This window comes from Phalacrocorax carbo, chromosome 15 (assembly GCF_963921805.1).
Source record: "Phalacrocorax carbo chromosome 15, bPhaCar2.1, whole genome shotgun sequence".
NCBI lineage: Eukaryota > Metazoa > Chordata > Aves > Suliformes > Phalacrocoracidae > Phalacrocorax > Phalacrocorax carbo.
In genome coordinates, this window is record NC_087527.1 from 10,775,033 (window position 1) to 10,799,763 (window position 24,731).

Consider the following 24,731-nt stretch of genomic DNA (forward strand, 5'->3'; position numbering starts at 1 on the left):
CCTCAGCCTTGCCGGTAGGAGACCACGGCTACCCCTGCCTTTGCAGGCTCCACTGCCCAGGGCAGCAGTGGCAGCAATGCCCTGATGGGATGAGGATGGGCACATGCAAACCTTAGTGGTTTATCTCTCCTCGAGCCCGTGATAAGCTCCTCAAGAGCCCACAGTGGCAGCTATCTAACCCTGCCGAGCACGCAGGGACCCCGTGCTTCGGGGGAGAACACCATAACATGTGATTTATAAGAGCACAAAAGTGTGCCAGGCCCCAGTAAGCTGGGTGCTCTGGGGAGCGCGTGCTGACGGAGATCGGAAACCAAAGGATTCGCTGTCCTCCAGGGCGAAGAGAAGCTGCTGGGACCACCCCAAGTTAGGAGTGAGCCCTTTACATGCAGCCTTGATGCAGGGGCCAAGGAGCCCTTGGGCTGCAGAGGCTGCTGACAACCTCCCTGTGCCCCTCTGGCCCACCACGGATGTCAGCAGCCACAGCAGCGGCTGGCTGGTAACAGAGCTCCTGCATTGCACGACCTTCCCAAAATAAACATCCTCCAGACAGACAGGGCAGTGATCCAGGGCACTCCTTGCAAGCGTGAAAGCCAGAGGTGTCTGAAAGGCCACGAGCACCTTGTGGTGGTAGATGCCTTCACCTCGGTGTGGCTTTGGGGTGAGACGTGACACCCCACGAGTGCTGACATTTGCAGTCCCAGAGAGGCCGTGCACAGTGCCTCTGCCACAACCATGCAGCAAAGCCTGGAGAGCTGAGCGCATCCCCGCTGCTGCAGCACCCCACCCGCCTCACCTTCCGCCTCCTCAGCCATCTCCTCCTCGTTGCCACTCGTCCCTGACACCTCCATCTCCTCGTCCTCGGCTGCAGGAGGGAAAGCAGCTTCTTCGTTCTGAACTGCAGTGCCTTTTTTCTTCTTTCTCTTGGCATTCCTTTCTTTCTCCTGGGGAAAAAGCAGAAGATGGTGAGAAGGAAAGACCCAAGGGATGGGGAGCAGAAAGCACCAGTCCTGCCTGAAGGGCTGAGAGGGGTGCTAACACCACCACGGTCCCCCCGCATAAATGCTCTGAAAATCAGTTCTTGGGACCAGACTCGCCTGCTGAAAGCCCGGCAGCATGGTCTCACCTGGCCAAAAAACTTTGACCGCCATGCAATGGGCAGCCCAGCTCCATCGGAGCTCCAGTCCCAGGCAGCAGCAAACCTCTGAGGGAGGGATGGCACCGGCACGCGGACAAGGGACATGCATGCAGAAGTCACCAGTGCAGGGCTGGCAAGAACCCAGCAGTCCCGCGTCGGCTCATTACACACGTGCGACGCATTCATCCTGCGCATTTCCAGGCACTACCTCCAGCTATACAAACATGTGCAGCCACGGCTTGACGCTCATCTGCAGATAACAAAGCTGATGCCCCAGATACAGCCCAGCCAACGTTTTCGCACACCAGCTTTTGCGTCCCCTAATGCAGGTGCTGCCAAAGGACTTTGACTCCCATGCCGGGAGTTGCCAGTGGGTGGTGGGGATGCTCCATACGGCACAGCATCCTGAAGGTGAGCTGCCCGGTACCCCATCCTGCCCCGAGACAGCCCTGTCTCCACTTGCTGGGGCACGTGCTGCAGCCACGAGGGCACGGAGAGCTGCTCCCTCCTGCCGACCTAAAGGAAAAGTCTCAGCTTTGCTATTGTTTCCTGCTCTTGTTGCTTGAGTAAATATTACCAGTAGGAACAGGCCCATCATCTCCGGCTCTCCCTGCAAACTCCACACGAATGACGTGTGTAGGACGTTTATTTACATGGATGAAAAGATAAAGCCATGGTGGAAACGTTAACTTTGCTGCTGGATTTCTGTGCTGGGAAGATCTGGTCCCCCCTTTCCCCCCTTCAACTTTTCAATTCCTTAAAAAACTTCCAGATAAAACAAACAAATACAACTGCTTTTTGCTTGGAAACGCTGCTTGCTCAAAATCTATTTTTATCAAACTGGGCAGGAGAGAGGGGAAAAAAGGCACTTGAGAAAGGGCTCTGTGAAGGCGCGGAGACACAGCGAGAGGAAGGCAGAGCTCTGTGGTGCCCTCGCCCCATCCCGGCAGCAGCGGTGATGCCCTGGTGCTGCCAGCGTTCGCGCCTCTGCCACGGCAGCAATTCAGCAACCGTACATTTCTGTCTGAAGCAGCAGTTCCCCATCACGCTAATGTGGTGACAAAGCACTGATGTTACTATGGCAAAGACTTCTCTGCCTCTTACTCACGGGTCTGTGACTCAGCCGCGGGCAGGAGCAGGCTCCTCCCTGGGGAATTAGCTGGGAACCAGCCTCTGCCTCAGCACCCTACTTGGCCAGAGCCTGGGGCCAGCAGCTGCTGGAAGAGCGGAGCAGTGAGCTGCCCTGGGGGCACTGTGGGTCCCTCTCCTGGCAGACCCCACTGCTGGTATTTAGGGAAGATGATGTAAAATCCAGGCAGCAGATCCTGGCTACATCCAGAGACACATTCAGGCCACCAACTTGCCTCTCATAACGCCAACAGCTGTGGCCCCCTCACGCAGTCTTCCCCCCGGCACCCTGCCCAGGAAAGGCATCCCTTTCTGCTCTGCCTCTGTAAGCAGCCACAGGGCCACCATGTCTGACCCAGGATCCTAACCACAACCGCGGCAGACATGGGAGAGTCTCTGTGAGCCACGCCTGGGACCGTGTGCCTCCCATTGTCACAGTGTACTCCTAATCCAAGCAATTACCAGTGAGGTCACGGGAAGGTGCCAGGACCATTTTCTATGGGCACTCTGATGCTCATTTTGTCCTACCCCAACCCATGGTGTCTCTGCTCTCTACCTGCCACCAGGTATTTTTGCAGGATCATCCAGGACTTGGTGCCACTTGAGCAGTCTGCTTCACCAAGACTGCTGAGGAAACACGCTGTGCACAGCGAGGACAATGAACCCCAGGCAAGGGGTCACTCCATGCCTGCTCCTCTGCGCTGTCCTCCCGGGCACCTGGTCCCCAGCCAGTCCCATCACGCTGACTCCCAGCCTAGCAAGGATGGGCAGCTCTTCCCTCACCTCTCCTCCTGCCATCCCGGGTGCTGGGCATTGCCTCCCACCACTCAAGTTCACCTGCACCATCTGTCCTAGAAGAGGAGATGGAGATGCCACCAACCCTTGGGCACAACATCTCTCCTTGCACTCACCACCTGATGTGGCAGCAACAGCCAAAACAGCTTCCAAACCCCGCTACCGACGTGGGTACCTCCCATCAGCATTGGCCTCAGCCTGTTCTAAGAGCAGGATCATGCAGTCGCAGACTGGTGTGACATAACGATGCGTATTTGCGACAGGACTAGCTCTGCTGAGGCACCAATGGGAAGGGGCAGGGGGATGAGCCCACAGGCAGGACCTCTCTGCCCACCGTGGTGAGGATGGTCGCAGTTCCCCATCCCAAGACCAAGGCTCTGCACCAAGGCAAGGTACACTTGTTCATCCTCTAGAAGAAGAGGCTACCAAGCTGTCCCCCGTGAAGCAGCTTTGCTGCGCAAAGCCAGCACCACCCAAAAAAAGCAAGGAACTGCAGAGATTTTCCTCAGAGAGGTCCAAAACCAGGGCCAGCACCAGACCAGGAGAAAACTCGCTCATCTTCGCGGCACAAGCCAAAAGAAGCCCCAGAAGTCACTAGACCAAAGTGACAATCAGACAGCAAAGAGGTCCCAGTGAAGACAGCACCTAACCTCCAACTGCTAACAAAAAGAGCAGCTCTGAGGACACTGTGTATCCCAATGCCCTGCTTTCCTTAAATGCTGAGATTAGAGACCACAGTGTGCAGAAGGTCAAGGCTAAGTGACGCTGATGCCTGGGACACATCTGAGCCACTCAGCAGCGAAACCAAGCCAAAACACACAACAGGGCAGATAAAGCAAAGCCCCAAGGTGGCCTGACCCTGCCCCAGCAGTAACAGGCCGCCTGTCCTACAGTGCAGCTGCTGGCAGGGGCACCCCAGCCACGGGAGTGCTTGCAGAGGGAGGACGGTGGGGGTCTGAGGCATCCAGTCCTCTTGAGCCAGGACTGCGCTGGGACTCCCTCCTCAAATGGGCTGGGGAAGGGTCTTGTGAGTGCTGAGCAGCTCGGGAGAGAATGGAAATGGGGCTCTGCATGCTGACACAGCCCACGTGCAGCTCCCTGGCCCCTGTGTGCTCTTTCCCCAGGGGAGAATTTCTACAGAAGAATGATGGGTCTTAAAATTAAAACCCCTAACACAGCATGTAGAAGCGTGTGGACCATGCGGGCTCTGGAGAGGTGGAAAAGGAGCGTCACCGTGCCAGACTCCTTCACCCTCTGCAAACCAAACCCTTCTCCCTCCTAATGCTCCGGATGCTCAGAGGGAGCACCCTCCCATCCTCAAAGCTCCTTGGGCTCCGGCTAGCCAGGGTTCAACATGCACGGGGACTAGGGGCTGCCTAAATGCCTGGCCCCATCCCACCCAGCACTGTCCCAGCATGGGGAATGGGGACATTTTGCTCTGCACTGCGCTCTGCCGCATTCTGGGGACAGAGGGCCCTTGCCAGGCTCTGCTTCCCGTCCCACACCAGTCCCTGCCACCTGCCCGTCCCCGCAGCTCCTCCGAGTCACCTGCATGCTGCTGAAACCTGGTGTCACACCTTCCTGGAAGAGGAGGCCACAATATTAATAAGCCCCATTTGGGAAATGAGTAAGATCTGCTAATTAAGTTTACTCTCATTAATCAAGAGGAAGAAAAGCAAAGCCGCTGTGTTTCCCTGCACTTGATCAGCAATAGCTGTTGGTGGCAAGGTCAGGGGATAATCTGGGGATGTCATGGCAAAACTAGGCAATGCCACACTGCCTCGCCACGTGCTTCCTCGACAGACATCACGGCTGACTATGGGTATAGGATGAGATTAGGAAGCTTGGTTTGTTCATGAATATATTTAGGAGTCAGGAAGGAAGGTCTATGGCAATTTAATCTCAGTTGTTCTTTTATTTTATTCAGCTTTCTGGCATCTGCTGTTGCCACAAAACAATAGAGCACAATAAATAACAGCTGAACATTCATTGTTCTTCTCCACAACTGACTCCCATAGCCTCCAATGCTCAAAAAATAAAATGATGATGCTGATATAAACTGCAAGTGAGAGTGAGCAATTAGACCGGAGAAGTCTAGCGGCTGCCTTGGAGGGACGGATGCAGGGAAAAATGTGGTTCTGCAGAAAAACACTTCCGTGATATAATTTCTAAAACATTAGGAAGCAGAGTAAATTAATATACACCGGCTCCACTGCCAGCTAAGCTATATGATCTTATTTCTGATTCTCCCCAGTAATGAACAATGATATCTTTATAATGTAACATTTTATATTCGGAGGGCTTGATGAACATCTCATTCCAGTCTTCATATTGTTTTGGGGGTCTTTATATAGTTTGTTTGCTTTGTTTCTAAAAACAATTTGATGAAACATGGGAACACAGGAGTGTCTCTGTGCATAGAGAATTAATAAAAAAGAATCGTCGATGTCTTCTCTTTCTCTCATTCCTATAGACTGACTAGGATATTAAATTCCTGGGTGAGTCATTGAATGTTTTCCTGTCTTTCTTTTTACCCTTGCTGTAATAGCTTGCTTGGAGAGATTCCTGCATTGAACATTGTCCTTTGCATTTTCAAAGCACCCCTTGGGGGTTTAGCCATGTGAATTCTATTAGCTAGAAACTGGGAACCCCAGGATACTCTACAAATGAAATAATTATAATCCTTAGTTGCTCTTAGCAGTCCGTCCTATCTCCAGAACGCCGAACAAGTCCCACTTCATTCACAGCCTGCACCGCACGCCAGAAAAGAAGCAGCATTAGCCCCTTCTGAGAGGGAAACTGAGGCATGGAGAGATGCGCACGTCTCGCAGCCCCAAAGACAACCGACATCTGTGTCGGGACCAGCCTTTCCTCATGTTGTCCCCTAAACCCCTGCATTTCTCTGGTGAAAACTGACAGCTCACCAGGTAACCACGGTACCTGCGAGGCACAGAGCTGCGGTGCCCAGTGGTGCTCTCCGTTTCTCGGGGTGGAACGGCACAACCTCGCCGGCATCGAAGGTTTGCGCAGCCAGGACCGAGCTCTCCTCCTGGCCAACGCACAACCCCACTCCTCCTTCTGCTCCTTATCTCCCCACGTACCAGCCACGCTCCAGACACCCAGGCATCTCCTGCGCAGCTGCTCCCCCTCCCCCAGACCTCCTGGGGCCAGACAGATAGACAACCCTTTCCTGCACTGCTTCCCACTCCCCAGTCCCCAGAGCTTTCACTCCAAAATGATAAAGATTCTCCTTGGCTATGGGAAGCACGCAAGCGCTTGCTGGGAAGTATCTACGGGTGTGGGCTGAGATGGGACTCTCACCATTTTCAGTTTGTGCTGCTGTAGGATCTCATCCAGGTTCTGCCTCTTCTTGTAGTTGAAGTAGAAGTTTTTGCACTGTGACACGGTCTTGGAGCCCACCATCCTGGCAATGGCTGACCAGTTCCGCCCATGCTCAAGGAGACCTGTAGTCACAGGAGGGAAAAAGGAGAAGGGTTTAACACCAGATACACTTGCACAAGGGCAGCATTATCCCTGCAGGATGGGAAACATCCTCTGCGTAAGCCAAACTCCACAGGAACAATATGGTCACTAGCACCCGTCTGCAAGGCTTCCTAGCCCAGAAGATGACCTACGAGAGGCTGTTTTTCTTTCCAAGAGGAAAAAAGGCACTATGCTGACTGCCTCCGGAACAAAACACGTCCCACGGCCACGTCTCAGCCAGCCACCAGGCAGTCAGGCGTGTCAGTGGTGTTCCCTTCCCTTTGGGACAGTTGCAGGAGGTGTTGCCGTGCCCGGGAGAACCTGGGGCACCAGCTCTCGGTCTCTACCATGAAGGAAAGGCTCTTCCTACCCTCCTGTGCCCCAGTGATGACTTTGACCAGGGTGACAAGGCAGTTCAGGAGGCTGGAGCACAGAGTCCTATTATGGATGGGGAGGAACAGCCCAGGCAGGGAAGTGGCAGTGAAGCCCAGGCGATGTCCTGGGATGAGAAGAGGTGCACCAGGGGATTAGTGCTGATTGCAGGCTCATGAGCAAAAGCAGCTTCCCAGGTCAGGCATCATGCCAAGGGCAAGCAATCCTGGCCAGACGGTGCCACCCAAGCACGGGGCTCCTGCCAGCGCTGGGGCAACCCAGCGGGGTGGAAGAGGAGGAGGAAAGAGTGAGTCAGCATCCCATGCCCTTATGGTCTCTGCAGGGGTATCTGGGCAACCCCAGTCCTGCAGCTGGAGGTGGGAGCACAGCTGCAGCCCGGCAGTGCAGCGGCACCCTGGTCCCTTCATCCCAGGCTCCTGGAGATGAGCCGGGCGTGGACCATCCAGGCTTTCTGGAAAATAAAGCCTCACTGCCTGAAATCCTTCCTGGTGTGGGGCTGGAGCTGCCATCAGCCTGCGGGATGCTGCCGGCTGAGCTGGGTCGTGCTGGTCCAGCTGGCTCCTGGCTGCCCACGTGATGCCACCATCAAGCCAACAGCTCCCCAGATCCTTCCCTGCACCTTGCGTAGGGTGCAGGTCAGAGAGACTATGAGCCCAGGGACATGGGACTGCCACAAAACGTGACTTCAAGATGAAAACCAGCACAGAATGAACCTGCTAAGAACATCTTCCTCTTTTATCGGGGGTTTTTCTGCCCAGAAGCCACCAACCACAGAGGGAACAGTGGCTGGGCATCTCCATCCTCTATCCCCAGTCTCCTCCCTGGCTGCTCCAATGCTGTGGGGCTCGGGACTGCAGTGAGTCTCGTGTTAGGGCTCCTGTGTGTGGCCTCACTTGTGCCTGGGAGCCATGGCAGCTGCACCCCAGCCCTGATGCCAGCCTTCAGCTATGCTGCTGCCACGTGCCACCTCTGAGCCTAAGTGCCAGCCCAACACCTGCTTCAGCCCAACAACAAACCCTCCTGGGACGGACTGAACCTCAGCACAGCCACTAGCAATCAGGGCCCCAAGGACACACCTCTGGCAGGATCCGTGTGCCTGTGCAAGGCAAGGGCATGACAGGGGGGCTGCATTGAACAGACGGCACCACATACCCAGGAGAGATGAAACTCCCCTCCCTGCTTCCCAGGTCCTGGAGAAAACCAGCAGTACCCAGCACAGCAGGAGTTAACAGCCAGTCAGTCGTGGTGCCTGCATCCTGCCCTGTCCCAGCACCAGGGCTTATCAAATTGCATGTAAGAGGCAGGCATCACACGGCGCTGAGCACCACAAAAGGCTGTGGCAAGCCAAGAAACAAGTTTGAGCTTTAACTCTGAAACTCCCAGCCTCGCTCCAGCCAAACCCACGACCTCCATCACCCTGCTGGCAGGCTGGGACTTCTTAAAAATAATAATAAATAATAAAAAAAAAGGACGTCCGGCCACCAACCGCGAGAGATAACAAGCTGGGGAAGGAGTCCTCACCCCGCAGTTGCTGAAGGCTGCAGTGGAAAACAGGACGGTCCCGTGTCACAACCTGTCCCCTGTGTCACAACCCCTTGCTGCCATCCAAAGCAAACAAGCAGCTCGGCCCCCTTTGCTCATCACCGCGCTGGTGGCCCCACACCAAGTGTGACAGCCGGGGCTGGAGCTGTTTGCTGCGCCCCGGCAAAGCCCCAAAATGCAAACACTGGCAGCGGCGTGTGGGGAGCCCCGGTGCTTCGGTGGGTGAGATGCCGTGCCATCTGGCGGAGGGAAGCAGGACCCGGCACGGGAGAGCCCGGGGCTGGGGAGGGAGTGATGGCTGCCAGTGCCATCGGTCCCCAGCGTGGTGTGACCTTTGTCAGCCGCAGGCGATGCCAGCTCCCAGCTGCCCTTTCCCCTGCCCAGGCTCACTGTGCCCCTGCCCACCGCAGGGCTCGGGGACAGGGATGCTGCCAGAGGAGCTTGCAGCTGGCCAGGCAGGTGGCCGCATCCGTGCCGGGCTCATGAGGAGGAAGCTGCCTGCAGCCCCTGCCTGCAGCACCCAGCAGGGAGCCCAGCCGCTCTTCTCTGTACATTAAAACCAGAGCAATACAGCAACACCTGCTTTGCCACGCTGTAATTATCTGCACTCTCGGGGAGGGACCAGCAGAGACATCCTGGGATGTGCTGGTAAGCCCTCGGCTCACTGGGCATCCCAGCTCGATGAGCTCTGCCAGCATGGTGGCCCCCAGCCCCTGTGCCCCCCAGCCCCTGCCCTGCGCTGCCCGGGAGGCCAGCCCGCCTCAGCATCACGCGGCACTTCATTCTGCAGCGCATCTGAAACTATGACTAACCGAGTTATCAGATCTTAATGAACCGTGTGCTCGTTGGCTTGGGGCGGGGGCTCGGGACGCCAGGTCTGCCTGCAGGCACGCAGCTACACGCAGCCCCGAGGTTAACCCCATCCTTCGGACCCCAACGCTGGACTTACGTGCTCCGGGTCTGGCTCCGGCGGGCAGGGAGCTCGCCCGGAGCGTGCAGCGGCCGAGCTGGGAAGGACGCGGGCGTCGGGGCACTTCTTCAAAGCCCCCCTGGGCACAGCAGCTCGCTGCGAAGCGCTGCGAGTGCTCCGCTCACACCCTCCCCACGCATTTTGCTTTCGCTCCCTCGCAGCAGCCGGAGACGGAGAAGAAAGCAAAGACGGTTCCTTAAATCCTGGGGGCGAGAGGATTTCAGAGCCATGGGCGGCCGAGAGCGGCGAGGGAGCGGGCACCGAGGCTGGAAACCAGGTCACGGGCAGGAGACTCCTCGCCCCGATGCCAGAAGTTGGTGGGAACACATGCTCCGGCCCCAGCGCTCTTCCCTCCGGCGGGGCTGGCGAGCGAACGGCGTCCTCCGCGCTCCTCCCGCTCGCTCGCCGGAGCTTTCCAGCCGGCTGCAGCTGCAGTTGTTAAGGTGGATGGAAGTGCCTCCGGTACTTTTCCCCCCTACCTCACCTCCTCGCTCAGCAGCTCGGGACTACGGGGAGGCTGTGCAGTTTCAGGAGATGCCCGACGTTGCCAAGAAATAATAATAATTTAAAAAAAAAAAAAAAAAAGGCAGGAGAAAGACGAAGGGGAAGGAACAGCCAACTGTGCGCTGCAGCTTCGCTCCTGCCAGCTCGGGGACGGGGAGCCGGTGTCGTCGGTATGTGGCGGAGCAGCGAGCGAGCTCTAATCTGTTCCTCTGGCTGACCCGGGGCTCGTTGCATCTGAATGTGACCTCTAGACAGAGCATTAATAACGAACGTGGCGCTGACCCAAGCTGACAAGGGGTGCGGCTGCTTGGCACCCGCTCCCGCCCTCCCTCTCTCACTTTCTGTCTCCCTCGCTCTAGTCTGAATGTCAGCAGCAGGGGGAGGGATCCAGGAAAACAAAGCTTGGCTAATAGTTTCCTCTGCTCTCAAGTGAATCAAAGGCGCTTTTCTTTGGGGAGGTGCTTGCCGGCGAGCCCAGTGTCGCACTGGTGGGATGCCGCGGTACCCTGGCACGCCTCAGCCCCACAGCCGCTGCCCCGGCGGAGGAGGGATGGGGAGAGGTTTGGCATCAGTCTCACCATGAGCGAACCGGGGCCTCTGCTCCTGTACCGGCAAGCGGAGGCTGGAAGGAAGAGCAGCCCAGAGAGCGCGGTAGCATGCGCTCAGCGTCTCGGAGCACAGAGGAGAAACCCAGAGGGGCAGCCCGGCGGGCAAGCGCTGCCGGCCCACGTCCCCTCAGCTCTCCGCAGCCGAGGGTTTTTACCGAAGCCATTCCAAGGCTCTCCAGCACAGCCGCCCTGCTCCACCCAGGGCTCGGCGAGGGCGGAGGGAGCCCATAAAAGGGTCCCTTAATGGGAGCTCACATGGATTAACAGATCATGGTTACAGGGGAAAAACTAAGTGACCTCATTCCCCTACACCCAATGGTACCTGGTACGATCCTCCAGCCCCTCTCACACCCATGCACAGACCCAGGGATGGAGGCAGTTCTGGCTATGGCATAGCCAAAAGGTGCTGTAACCCTGTTCCAGAGAAAGACCGGCACTACAGAGCCAGCGACACCACCCATGGCATCCCAAAAGTGTGGCTGGCATTGCTGAGCTGAATCAGCACATCACAGCGCCGCTTTCCCCCGCCAATCTCAGGGCGGTTTGCAGCGCGTGGGAGAACTGAGGCACAAGGAAGGTGAGTAACTTCTCCAGGGCCGTGGAGCCAGTGGGTGGCAGAGCCGGGTGAATGCCGGGCTCCTGACGCTGTGCCAAGGAAAGCAGCGGGGACGGTACACGGGCGGCAAGCCCACGTCCCCAAAGGCACCGGGGGCGTTGCCGGAGGGACCGTCACGCAGGCAGCCAGCTCAGTGTGCTCTCGCCGCAGCAGCGGGCGATGCTCACCCTTCCTTGGGAAGCTGACGCCAGGATCAGCCTGTCGCACTCCCACCAGACCTCTCCTTCGGAGGCCGGACGCAAGTGCGTCTCTGACATGCCCGGTGGCGGCGAGGGAGCTTGCAGCAAAACTCTCCAGCAGCTTTCATGCCCATCACGCCACCTCCCTGGAGGGAGGCAGCACCGCCAAACGAGGTGTGGGTATGGAGTTGGGACCCCCGGCAAGCTCAGCTCTAGTGCCATCTCCCCCCTCTGCTGGACTCAGCTGGGGACCCTCAGCTCCCAGGTCACCCCTTCAGAGAAGCCCGTCGCTGGACCACTGGCATCAACCTGCTGCAAACACATCCAGCCCTGTGCCCTGACCATGGACCTGCGTGGCTCTCCTGCTCTTACCACAACCCTCCTTCTGGGCTGTGTCCCCATCCTTTGAGCCTGCCTGACCGCTGGGAGGGGACGGGAAGCCTCCCAGCTCCCCAAGAGGTGCCATCCCCTCTGGTCTGACTGGGGAAATGCCTGTCTCCAGCGCAAGGCAGCAAGTCCACATGTAGCAGCCTCTCCCAGCGGGCCCAGCTCTCTCTCTTCACCTGGTTCGGATATTATTCCTGCTCCCTTATTGTTGAAAAAATAATGCTCAAAATTAAAATGTAGGCTGTAAATTATAGTAATTACCCAGCAGTTCCCCCTGACAGGCCTTTTGTGTTTCATTCGCTGACACTCACTAAGCAAATCCTCACAGTTTTCTCCTACATGCTTGAGAAATGTTCAGCCAATGGTGGCAGAAAGCACAGCTCTGGGGGCACAGTGACTATCCCAGGGGTAACACCTCGGCCGACGAGCAACAAAGCCCCAGCCTGCGATGGTGGGGATGTGACCACGGTCGACCACAGCTTCTTCCAGGGCAAACATGGCCAATTCATGCCTTGGATGCAGTTTTGCCCTCACGGCACTTAATCTACCCCATCATGATAACTTCCAACTCGATTCACATGAATCTCATGGCTTGCTCGGAGCAGGCAGATGCCGGCGCTCTAGCCACGACAACGGGCACCAGGGACGAGCAGGCTGGGCCGTCCTTGCACCCAGCCTGGATGGAGGGCACCCGGCTGGGGGACTCCAAGGCATGTCCCATCCCAGGACCAGCAGGAGGGACAACATGCAGTGACCGGCATGGGCTGCAAACTAGCTCCTCCAGCCACATTTACCACCATCAGCAGGTTTTTACAGCAGTAAATCTCTCTGACCAAAGCATGGAAGGCTCCAGCACAAGCACAGGGGAGATGAAGGGAGGAAAGTACGGAGCTCGGCTCCACCCCGGCTTCCCAGCATCACCCATGCTGCAGCCAGCTCCCTGTAAGAGCAACGTCTGCCCTGCCATGAAGAATTGATGCGAAGAAGAAAAATGCGAAGACCCAGACAGACCTACCTCCTCCTGCCCTTCAGCCAGTGGCTCATCAGAAATAACAGTGCAAACCCAAATCAGGGCTGGAGACGCACACGCTTGTGCACGTGATTACACACCTGCTCAGGCTCCAGAAGGATCCTGTGCAGTAGGACAGCATGCTGAAAGGCAGCCGCGTCCAAAAGGCGACGGGAGATGGCCGGCTTCTGCCATGGGCTTTCGTGTCACTGGGTTTGGCTGTGTGTTAATTTGAAGACATTTTTTATTTTAGTTTCATGGACAGAATGGGACTGGGAAAAAAATGGCTCAGGTCGGTCCAAAACTCATCTTACTTTCTGAGTTGGTTGTTGGCAGAACTGAAAATCAGCCCCAAAAGAATACCTTCTGTATCCAGGGAAATACTTCACATCTACCCAAAATTAACTATTCAGGAGTCTTCACGGGTTTTTTAACTCTCTGACATCAGCTTTTTACATTCATGCCTAACTCTCCCCTGTCTCATCATGCCAACTCCATCCCATGACCCCTCCGGCTCCTCGGCCTGGGAAAAGGCATAAAGAGCCCGAGCTTGGCTCTGCCCCGAGGGCGAGGAGCTAAGAGCCTTGGCAAGGCACAGGAGTACCTCAGGTAAGCAAGAAACTGATGCTTCCACGCTGCCTCTTTTCAAAGAGCAAAACCACTTACTAGACACTGGGGGGGAAACCCAGACTGGGGCAAGAACAGATACCAGACTTTAAAGAGTAACGAAGGTCACACCGAAACCTCCCGGTTCATCAAGTTCAGCTCCAGCACGATCATGACTGCTCTGCAACGCTGGGTGCTGGTGGCAAAACTTGGTGGAGGGGCTGGGGGGGCAATAAACCCACCCGGCCACTCCAGGTCGGCACTTGCCCTCTGCTTGCAAACTCCCTTCCAGCCTACCTTTAACTCCTGCCTGTGTGGGCTCCTGCCAGCAGGTCCCCCAAAGGCAGGAGCTGCCTAAACATTGCCTTTTAAGGAGCAACCCCATCCCGCTGCCAAAAGCCTCCGCGCCCTGCCTGGCGGCAAAGCCAGGCACAGCAGCAGGTACTGCCCGCTCCCTGGCTCGGGAAGGGAAGGGGGAAGTCCTCAGGCAACTCCGGTTAATCAAAACCTCCTGCTTTTAGGATCACGGCCGCGGTGCAAAGAGGCAGTATCAGAAAAAACATGCTACCCCATAATTATACCAATCTCTGCACATTTTGACAGACTAGTGAATCAAAGTTTATTGCGTAATAAAAGTGTCATTAAGCAAGAACTTTCCTCTTGCTAGGTTTTCGTTCCCCTAGTTAGCTTTAATAACACGGTACTCCCCTTTATTGTCTCTCCTGGCAGACACAGTCCTGCCTTCTCCCACTTGGAAACTCTCCGCACAGCTCTGCGACTCTGGAGCAGAGCAGGCAACTTCGGCGTCTCACTGTCCCAGGGCTGTTTCCTCTTACCTCCCTGAGCAGAAATGACACGGGGTTTCATGCCACGCACAAAAAAGCTGGGGGTGGATGGCAAGGCCAGACTGATCGCCCGGCTGGTGGGTGCTGGGAGCAGAGGTCACCCTCCCCACCTGCCTAAGCACCCTGGGGTGTTAGGGCTGACTTTCCGTAGGACTCATATCTTGCTTAGATCCCTGAACCAGCCGGCTGCGTGCTCGGACTGGTACCAGTACCGGGGAAGAGTGTGACTGGGGCGGCTGAGTCCTTACAGTGAGGAGGACGGTGCCTGGGTCTCCGAGCCCACCCCGAGGTGGGTGTCCACCGCCTCCCCCGCCCCTGCCCAGCCGTGCCAGCTGCGGGCTCTGCTGCCGCCTCCTCCAGCCTCTGAGGTTACCTCTGGGGTTTCGCAGCCTCTGCAAGTCGGAAACCCCCACCGCGCTGGTCCCTGGAAATGCCAAACAGAGCCAGTTTGAAGCATTAAAGCGGCTGCTTCCTGGCAAAGGGGAATTTGGCTTCTCTGTAGAAGTCTGGTGTTGCAACCCCAGTTTCCCAGGTTGTAACTGAGGGGAAAACATCAGCAAACAGCTTTACAGCAGCACATCTCCCTGCCCTGTCCTGGCCCCTGGGCTGGAATAATGCTACGTGCTCCCACGCTTCATCCTTCTTCCACGCAAGCTTTGGCAGCTGGTTTTAAGACTCCTTAAGCACACCTCCAGCGTGCAGCATAGAACAGCAAGAGGCACTTTTTAACAACCAGATGCGATCTCCAAAACAAAGCGGCGCTCAGAAAAGATCCCTCCAACGACCCTCCCCTGCTCAGCACCTGCTTGCCCCATTACCTGGCCCCAGGCCAGTTTGCTTGATTAAAGTCTATCTATTAAGTTTTGTGTCTATAGAGAGTCCCGCTCGGCAACACGCAGGATTGGCACTGGGCTGTAAAGAGGGTTGGAACAGCTTAAAGGCGAGTGAGCCAAACACTTTGGGATATTCACAGGCAAAGTAATCCAAGTCCACCGCTCCCATCGGCACCTGGGCAGCCGGCGCTCCAGAACGTGTAATCACCATCCCGGCAGCAGGTGCATTTTCCAAGCAGAGCCGAACCCGCTAACGTGCCTGTTTGCATTTGCCATCCCCAAATGGCACTCATTTCCATTTTAATTTCCCATTTACAATCCTCACTGGGCCAGGAGAGTCAGCAGCGATGCAAGTGGGATGCACGGGCTGGGGACGTGAGCTCGACAGCCCATCAATAGGACGCGACTTTGGCAAAAAAATTAAAGCTGCAAAAGAGCTGGCGCAGGAGCGGCATGAGGAGGGGAAGTGGCAAGAAGGGCTGTGCTACACTCAGCACTTTTTAAAAACGGTCTCAACAAAGGCTCTGAATCAATGCCAGGATGTAAAGTCACCCTGTGCTGCCCGCAGCCCCGGTTCTCGCGAACTCCCTGACACGTGGCCACTGAGCGCCGAGGTTCTCCATCCTCTCCCTAAAACCCAGAGCTGTGAACACAGGCAGACGCTCTTGGTGTGTCTGCAACAGATCGCGCTGATAGCACGAACCTCCAGAGAGTGGCGCGAAGCCACACCTCACGCTACAGACACCAAGCTGCAAAAAGCAACAGGCCAAGCGCCTTTCTCATTTCCTATGGCCGGCTCCTGCCTCACGGGACATGCGCGGGCTCCAGCCGCAGCCCAGACATCCCTCGTGTCAGCACAGCTCCCAGGGCCAGAGAGGCTGAGCACACCCCTCACAACACCGCCTGCCTCCCCCCAGAACTGCCCGACAAGGCTCGCTGGGAACAAAACAGCAGCGGGACAGGCAGAATCCAGCCCCACAGCTCAGGAGCCAGCACCCTGCAGAGCCCCCAGCAGTCAGACACCGTCCATCCCCAATTGCTGGGTTAGCTCCAGCAGAGCCGACAGGAGAAAGAAAACGAGCGGCTTACCTTTTTTAGCTGTCTCCATCTCCTCTTCGGTCCAGCGAGAGCTTTCATTCATCTCCAGAGAAGCTGGGAAGGAGAAAGGAATAGAGAAGAGTCAGCTGTGAGCAGGACTCAGCAAGCCTGGCGAGCTCACAGGAGAAGCTCAAACACCCAAACCCCATCGCGGACCCTGCTCCCCGGAGGCACAACAAAACACCGTGCAGTGCAAAAGTGCTTCTGCAGGGAAGGCTGTCACGGTGTGGGCTCTCAAGGCTTTTCCACGCCACGGTAACCCATGCACAGCATCCCCCCCGGGATTTGTCTCGGTGATGCAAAACCTCTACTTTGGGACTGGAAGAGAAGCCAGATGGCTTGAGGGTGGCAGCAGATTTCCTGCTGATTTGGTGCCATGCACTATGGCCCGCCAACAACAGGTACCTAAGATGAAGCCAACTTTGGCTGTGTGCTTTGGAGGTGGCAGACACAGGGTGGGACCGTCACTCTCAGAGGAGACAGAGAAACAGCGTCACCTCAGTGGTGACTCTGGACGACAACATCCCTCAAGAGGGTTGGCCGTGCTTGACCGTGGGCTCCCTCAGTGCCATCACCGAGTTCTTGGGCATCTCAGAGCCGCTTCCAGCAATGCTGGGGGCTCACCTGGAGCAGTGCCCATTGTAGGGCGACATGCTGCTCCAGCTGGGAGAGTCGGAGAGGGGTGTCAGCACCTGATGCTCCCCCTCTCCCCCACACCAGGTGGGGTGCTGGGGACACTGAGGTCCTGCATAAAGCCTTCACTATGCAACAGCCCTGCTGGCAGCCTGGCACTAGAGCAAACCCTACAATAACAAACCAGGGTGTGAGTCAGAGGCAAAAAACAACTCGGTAAGGAAACAGATTTCCGGCTCAGGCTGCCAAGGGGTTATTACTCTAAACAACAGGCAAAGCATTATTTCAACAGTGATGAGAGATGTTTTGACAGTGTCCTTTTAAAATGGAAAACAGGCCGATAGGTTCAGGATAAAGGATACGGGCGAGGCGAGAAGGAAACATCTCCCAAGAAGCTCTACAAGAAGCCAAGACCCCGCAGGAGACAACGTGGGCTCCGATGCCCACGGCATCAGGCAGAGGAATCTCCTTCACAGCCGGCTGAGCACGACTGCAGGTGTCACCTCCTGGAAGTCAGCACAGGGCACCTCCTCCCCCAGAAATGCCGTGTCCCCCGGGACACCAGCCAAGAGGGAGGGAAATCAATACTTTGCTGCTTCCCCCGGCCATGGGCAGAGCCGGGGCCACCACACTTATTTACATAAAAGCAAGTGTCCCTGACGTGCCACGCATGGCCCTTCACTCAGCTTGAGGATGACTGTTATTGTATGGTAAAGAAATGTCAAAGAAACGGCCTGTTTGGTTTGATTAATGATATTTACTGAGGTTGCGCAGTTATGAAACAAATGCCTATGGGGAGCTCCAGCACGCTGCAGTTAAACCACAATACGGTTTTGTGTTGTTTTTTAATGTTCAATTGGTATTTAAAATGCAATAACTTTCTTAGCCAACCTAAATTAAAGCACTGTTGGAGAGACATAAAGTGAAACCAATTGCTCAGATATGTCACTGGAATCGATCCATTCCCTTTTCCCAATTTAACACATTCTAAAGTCTTTTCCCCGTGTTCGCAGTGAAGTTTATCAAGGACTCTGAGACGCTGGGATAAAAAAAAATCCCATGTAAGTTACTGGCGTTATCTGCTGCTTCTTTGCAGCATTGCTTAACAAGTTCGAGAGGGAGAGCAGGGCTCCGTTGTGCCGGGAACTATTTATATCGCCTGTATGAAAACAGCGCTCGCAATCAAGGCTTCAGCCAGTTGTCAGCAGAGGAACAGGGAGGCGAAACACCTCCGGGTGATTTATAGCACATGGAACAGAACAAGCAAGAAACTGCAGAGCAAGGAAACCAAGAGGAGTCACCCTGTTTTTATTTTTACTTGCCTTAGGTAGCGCAGTAATAATTTGGTACTTGATAAGAGTACAAAACAAAGGAAAATCAGCCAAATTTGTTGATGCATTGGCTTCTTTAAGTCGATACCTGAGCAGTTTCCCAGGGTGGCCACCACTGATGCTGCAGACGCAAGAGGCAGATGCACCTGACATGGGGCTGTGGATGCTGGCATGAATTCCTGTCTAGCCCGAGACAGGCAGGGCGGCATCGCACAGCTCCGGCCGGCTGCCGCTTGTGGCCGTGGACTGGCGCGGGCCTCGGGTGCCATGTTACGGGCGGCACGCTTTGCCTCATCCACCTCACTCTGAAGCCACGGCCAGCCTCTGCCCACCGCGCTCAGCCACCCTGCAGCCTTGCGCAGGCAGAACAGGAAGGAAAACACTGACCACCGCGCCTGGCTGCCTACCGATGGGGGAGGCGAGGAGGGGCACTGGGAAACGGTGCATGGGAAATGCTGCTTTTTGGGCAAAACCAGGGCAACCTGGGGTGCACAGCACAACTGCAGCCAGGGTGGATGCTCCTGAGCTGCCACGAACCACTGCCTCCTCACCACACCCTTTAGCTGCAGAGATAAGGAAGGGACCAGCCTGATTCTCAAGGCCAGGGGAGTCACAGAGCCCACAGGCTGCAGCTTCTCGAGCTCCAGGGAAATTTGAAAACAGAGAGGGCAGGAGAACCAGCAGCGACCCAGGCAAGCCCAGGAGGGTAGAGCAGGCTCCTGCGCAGAGCCTGAGGGTACTGAGGGCCTGAGCTGCCGCAGCGGGAAACACAGCTCCGGGTGCAGGAGGTGCACGAGCTCTGCACGAACCCAGCCAACGCGCTGCTAAAAACAACGGCTTCCCTTTTTATCTTTTGCAGTACTTTCCCTCTGAGGCCCTAAAACCCGCTAACACTCAGCCAGGACAACCCAGGCTTGCAAATGCCTCTGGTTCATCCAGGCAAACCACAATGGGTAATTCATGGGATAGAGAAACCTCACTGCTGCCCCCCTGAAAAGGAGGATTTCACAAAGGAAAACCCTCCTCCGTGAGCAGGGAGCAGAGCAGGGTGATGTCCCATCCCAGCAGAGTGGACACCCCAAAAGCCCCGCCAAGGTCCCCCTGTCCCCGCGCCCGCTGCTACCCACCCAGCTCCGCGCTCTGCTGCGGGGCAGCCGCCTCCTCGTTGTTGGCTTCATTCGCCATGGAGCGGGTGATGCGGCCTTTGCGCCTGCCCTGGCTGTTGGCGGTTTTGCGACCTTTGGAGGTGACCGTTTCTTTCTCATCGTTGTCTTCCCCAGACGTGTCGTCGTTTTTGTCCCTGCAAAAACGGAGGGAAGAAAAAACGCTGTTGGCTTGGTCTGATTTTTAGGTGAAGCAATTATTTCTCTGCACGTGTTTGGGGATCATTTTTTTTATGTTGGCCTTTTGAGGGGGCAGGTATACATTTTTTTTTTGCACACACAGGCTCTTTTCCTGGCTGGGAGCAGGCTGGATTGGCGGCAGGGTGATTTGCGGTGGGGTTTTCTTTCTGCAGCTGGCTGCAGTTCCACCACCAAGTGCACGCAGAGACCTGACAGAGACAGGTTTAATACCAGACCATTCAAATTCATCCCTGCCTCCTCCTCATTTATCTTCCTGAAAGGGACCTGCTGGTAAATGTCTTAGCAGCCTAGATATAATGAAGCCAGATGTTCTTTTAAACCAAGTATTAAGCCCATTACAGATAGCTAGCGGTCTGCATGCCAACCTTTCCCCACCACAGCTCTGATGCTCCCCATTCGGCATGAGGGAGGCAGGGCTGGCTGGAGCCCTTCATCTGGGAGCACTCATGTTGATATCAATAACATTAAAGGTGAAGTGCCATGCTTGGCTGCACGTGGACTGCTCCTCCGACTCCTGGAGGCTCTTGCAACAGAGCAAGCTGGAGGATCAGAGGGGCTCTGTGGGTCAATTGGGTTTATATTAAAAAAAAAAAAAAAAAAAAAAGAGTTGCTTTTCCCGTCTGGGAGCAGCAGGGAAGGGGAATGAAGAGGAGAGCAGCCTCTGCCCTTCCCTCCCTGCGGAGGAGGTGAGGTGGGCGCACATGGTCCTGCACAGGGTCAGGCAGCCCCGGACCATGGCGTGTCCCACCGCTGCATCCCACCGCCGGAGCCCCAGCCCGATGCCCAGCCCTCGCTGGAGATGGAGGCGAGCCAGGCAGGGAGGGTTGTCCTTACTTTGTCAGTTCTTCTTTGTCATTCTCTGTTTCCTGCTTGTCTTCCTCCTTCTCTCCCTCCTTCTCCTTTTCTTTCTCTTTTTCATCTTTCTCTTCTTGGCTGCTCCGGGGCATTTGCTGCTGCTGCTGCAAAACAAGGGACGTAAAACAAACAAACCCTCAGTGCTGAGGCGGATACATCGCAGCACCTGGGCCAACCCAAACAAACGTGGCAAAACAATGCTGGGGGGAGAGCGGCCACGAGGAAAAAGGCTGCAGGCAGAGGGTACAGGCAGGGTGCTCAGAGAGGCCACAGGGCCAAAAGCTTTCCGGGGAGATTAGAGGTAGTTTGGGATCAGGCATGGCAGGCGTGGTCCGGCTCCTGTTCCAGGCAGTGGAACAGCCCCTGTGGCTCCCCTGGGGTCTGCAGGCAGTGAGCAAGAACCTGACACGGGGGAAGGCAGGGAGGTGAGACCAACCCTCCTGTTCCCTGTAGATGATGGCTTAGCAACATCAGTCGTAATTTGCAGCTGGTAGGATGCATTTTGCTGGAGCATGAAGGAGACGGGCGCACTAGAGATGCCCTGAGGCTCAGCAATACCAATGCTGTGATCTTTTTCTCAAGCGTCTAACATGGCCCACAGGGAAAGTTTATGTCCCTGTATCATGGAGACTGGAAGATGCCCAGCTCCCTGCCTGCTCCGCACTGCCTGGCACCCTCAGTGGAGGACATGCACCCAACAGCCCCAACGCCGCTGCCGTCGCTCGGACCAAAGGTGCCGCAGTACCCAAGGGAGGGACGCAGCAATTGTAATAGTTCTGGATTTTGTTTCAACAGCTGCAGGAAGAAGGATGCTGGGGAGGCCTGGTTCCCCTGACCTCCCTTCCCTCTGGCGACCAGCAAACGAGAGACATTTCATAGAGAAGTAGAAATTAGAGACGGAAATGATTTATTAAACCATCCTGCTCCTGGCTAATGCAGGGCTGCTTGTGCCAGGAAACCCACCCGGGCTCGCCCAGCCCCTGCCCCAGCTGCAGGGCTTCCACCACCCCTTGGGAAAGGGTTTGGTGATGTAACGGGGGAAAAATTGCCTTAATGTGGATTTATCAGCAGAAAGTATCATCCCAGGTGGCCTGGTCTGGCTGTCACACAGCCGTTCGGCCAAGCGCAGACAAGGTGTGCCTGCATCCCTCGAGCCAGGGGCCTGGCCTGTCCCTGCTCTGCGGGAGCGGGGAAGCTGCCTGGAACCCAGGCGTCCTTGCAGCAGTGGTGCTGGGTGCAAGCTAAACCCTCTGCGCCCATGGGCTGCGGCTGAAATGAGAAGTGCAGAGCTGTCAAAATGGGCTTCAGAGCATTTTAACAAGAAAGCTTCTGATTCTTTCAGGCCCCAGTTCAACACAAGTCCTTAAAACACAGGCGCTACCATCACCGAAACCCTGCAGATTTTCAATTCCTCCTTGTGCCAGCGGGGAGGTGACCATGCTGCCAGGACCCATGCTCAGCAGCGCATGCATAGCAGGCTTTGCTGGCCCCCACAGCAGCTCCACACCAGCACACATGCCGAACACACCCGAACCGCATCCGCTCACATCCCCACTGTGCTACTGGGAACGGCTTCATCGATGCAAGGTGGGGAGGTCTGGGGAAGGGTAGTTGGGATGAGCACTTGGTCACTTAAGACTTTCCAGTGTCCATAAATCTCTAACTCTTGGGGAACAGGCTGCCTCCTGCAGCAACTGGCCAAGCAACAGCACCAGGCACTACCCTTGGCAGCCCCCAAACCCACAGAGAAGCAGGGGGCAGCCAGCAAGTCTGCCAGGACCGGGAGGTGGGCAAGTCTGCGCTGGCAGCAGAGGAGCAAGGGGCATCTGTCACGTGTGTTTCCTCAGCGCTGCCCTGACCTCTCTGACTCCCTGAGTCATGCCATGGTAAACCCTGAGTGTGGGTTCAGCCCAAATACACGAGGTGAGGGCTGTGACCTCTGAGGGCCGAGCGGGGAGCAGGGCAGGCTCTGCCGCAGCCCTGACCATCACCACCCACCCATGTTCCCTTCACGAAGTGCTTTGGCAAGGGAGAGGAGCCCAGACGAGTTTCACAATATTTCTACCATCCCTTCATGAGTATTTTCTTTTGGGGGATGGGAGAAACCCTGCGTCCCAGAGATCCCAGCTCTCCGGGGTCTAAACCCAGCTCTCCTCCAGCCACTATCCCACTGCAACCGCACGAGCCCCTGCCCCACTGTCAGGCTGGTGCGGGCTCCCAAGGGAAGCTTTGGCATCATCTCATCTTGTCTCTGCGCTCATTCAAACCAGAGGGCTGTCACCCTGAGCAGCCATCACAGCTCTTCCCCAGAGGAACAGGCTGGGATGGTGGCGATGATAACAAGTTCCCTGTGCCAGCCTGCAGATGCAGGGGAGGAAAGGCAGGGAGAGGCAAAAGTGGCGGCGGAGACTCACGGGTGCTTCCCTGGAGAGGAATCGACCAAGCTCTGGTGTGCCAAGGACAGGCAAGCCCCGCTGACCTGGCTTCAGCAGGCCATTGTGCATCCCTCTCTTCTAAGAATTTTCAAGCTCAGCCTGGTGGCACATCAAATTAGGGCTTCTCCCACCGCAGAGGAGCATTTCAATCCAAGGATGCCCTCTAGTGATTGCCCTGCTCTGGCCACAGCAGGGTGCCCGATGCCAGGAGCAAGAGCCGCGTGGGCACAGCACCCTGCGCGCAGCGGGACAGGACGGACGGCTCTCACCTGCCAGCCCTCTCCAGCCGGGCTGAAATGCGTAAATTAGGCAGGATCGTCACCATGAGGCCACGGCAGGGAAAACTGTCCCCTGCGCCACCTGTGGCTGCGTTCACGTTTTAATCTGAAGAAGGTTCCTGCCCGAATGCTTCTTTGAACCCTGGCAAGCATGCGGTGACAGCTTATCTCCTGTGCCAGGGCTCGGCTGCACGGCAGGGCACCCCCCCAAACAGCCCAGAATGCAGCTCCAGGGATGGCCATGCTCACAAACGCCACCTTACATCCCACCTGGGGGTACGTGCTGGGCTGGCTGGAGCACCCAGAGCTCTAGGGGGGAGAGGGCACCCTAGGGTCCCAAACGAAGCTGGGCAAGAGCTCAGCTACAGTTGGCATGCGGGGAAGGGAGGTGGGACACCCCTCGAGGGACTGACCACAGCAGCTGCCTTGGCCCATCTGCACTATGTGCTCTACCCCAAGCCCCTGATGGGCCAGTGTGAAAACCAGACCACGGCATAGCACAGCGCTGGGAAGCCACAGCCGGGAACCATGAGGCGGCCGGTCCCGTCCCCCACCCCCCCAGCATGCGGCTGCCCCCGCGGTGCATGGGGAGGCTATTCTTAGCACTGGACGCGGACCAGCTCTGGATGATTCAAGGGACGGGACGCCATCCCAAAGCGTGACAGGCCAGGAAATGCTTCCCCAATTACCAGCCAATGTTTCCCTCTGATTCATGCTGCCCCGGTTAAGAGGTGGACTGGCAGGTGGGTCAGCTCTTAGCGGACATGCCAAAGGCCAGCACCAAAACTGTTCAGCTCCTGGCAAATGTAAACCTCTCTCTACCTACATCCCTGCCCCCCTGGGGATGAAGCACCCCACCTCCTGGAGGCGAAGCAGGTATGTGCTCCCCACCTTGCACGAGAAGGTGGAGGGATGTGCCGGAGGCCAGGGAAGACGCCTGTGACAGAGGGTAGGGCTGTCCCTCCCTCCCAGGTCGGATGATCTAACCACTGGACCGCCCTTCCTCCCCAGCATCGCTGCTGCTTGTTTTTGTTGCCGACACATCCTGTTTATTTAAAAAGGCCCTGGGACAAAATCGCATGCGGGACGCGCGAGTGAGAGGCCGATCCTGCTCCAAGCCCACAGGGGCGGGTGGTCTCCTTCCCTGCATGCTCCCCGTGCTCCGGCATGAGCTGCTCCACAATTACAAACATCTGCTCACCTCTACCCCAATTTCCCACCGGCCCCGGCACAGCTGGAGAGGAGCGGAGCACTGGCAGCCCTCCCGGGAACACCGTGCGTGCCGCTGGCCACCCCATCACCAGGGCCCGCAGGCAGGCAGGCATGCTCGCCCCGGTGCCCGGCGCCTCTCTGGAGCGACACTGCTGGCGTTGCCTGGCCAGCTCCATCAGGCTGGTACGTCACGGGGATTTCAGCCGCCGCAAACCTCCTGCTCTGAGCACGCTTTTGGGGAATACCGGCTTCCAGGTAGGTCCTGGAGATTGAAACACTGGCCCTGCTGAGAACTGACCAACTCGCTACACATCCCGGCAGCAAGTCCGGCTGGGAGAAAGCCCCGGCAAGGAAGAGGTGCAGCTCCTCCCACTCTGTTTACTTCCTCCGTCACGGCTCTGCCTGTTTCGGGAAGCAGGACAGAGGACAGGAGGAGGTGGGGGAAGCAGCTCCCCACCTTCACCCTCCCCAAGGCCTGGCGGAGATGCCGGC

General features: G+C 56.7%; 1 protein-coding gene across 14 annotated transcripts in view; it reads right to left on the bottom strand.

Moving 5' to 3' along the window:
• Nucleotides 1-24,731, bottom strand: part of NCOR2 (nuclear receptor corepressor 2) — a 257,110-nt gene that overhangs the window by 45,340 nt on the left and 187,039 nt on the right. For 12 of the 14 annotated variants that reach the window (XM_064466335.1, XM_064466326.1, XM_064466336.1 and 9 more), the window contains 5 exons: nucleotides 20,294-20,418; nucleotides 19,223-19,395; nucleotides 16,123-16,185; nucleotides 6,380-6,522; nucleotides 794-941 (listed from right to left, as the gene is read on the bottom strand). In XM_064466335.1, the coding sequence (XP_064322405.1) occupies nucleotides 794-941; nucleotides 6,380-6,522; nucleotides 16,123-16,185; nucleotides 19,223-19,395; nucleotides 20,294-20,418 (652 nt within the window). The remainder of the gene's footprint in view (nucleotides 1-793; nucleotides 942-6,379; nucleotides 6,523-16,122; nucleotides 16,186-19,222; nucleotides 19,396-20,293; nucleotides 20,419-24,731) is intronic. The other 2 variants (XM_064466324.1, XM_064466329.1) reach the window with 1 other exon arrangement.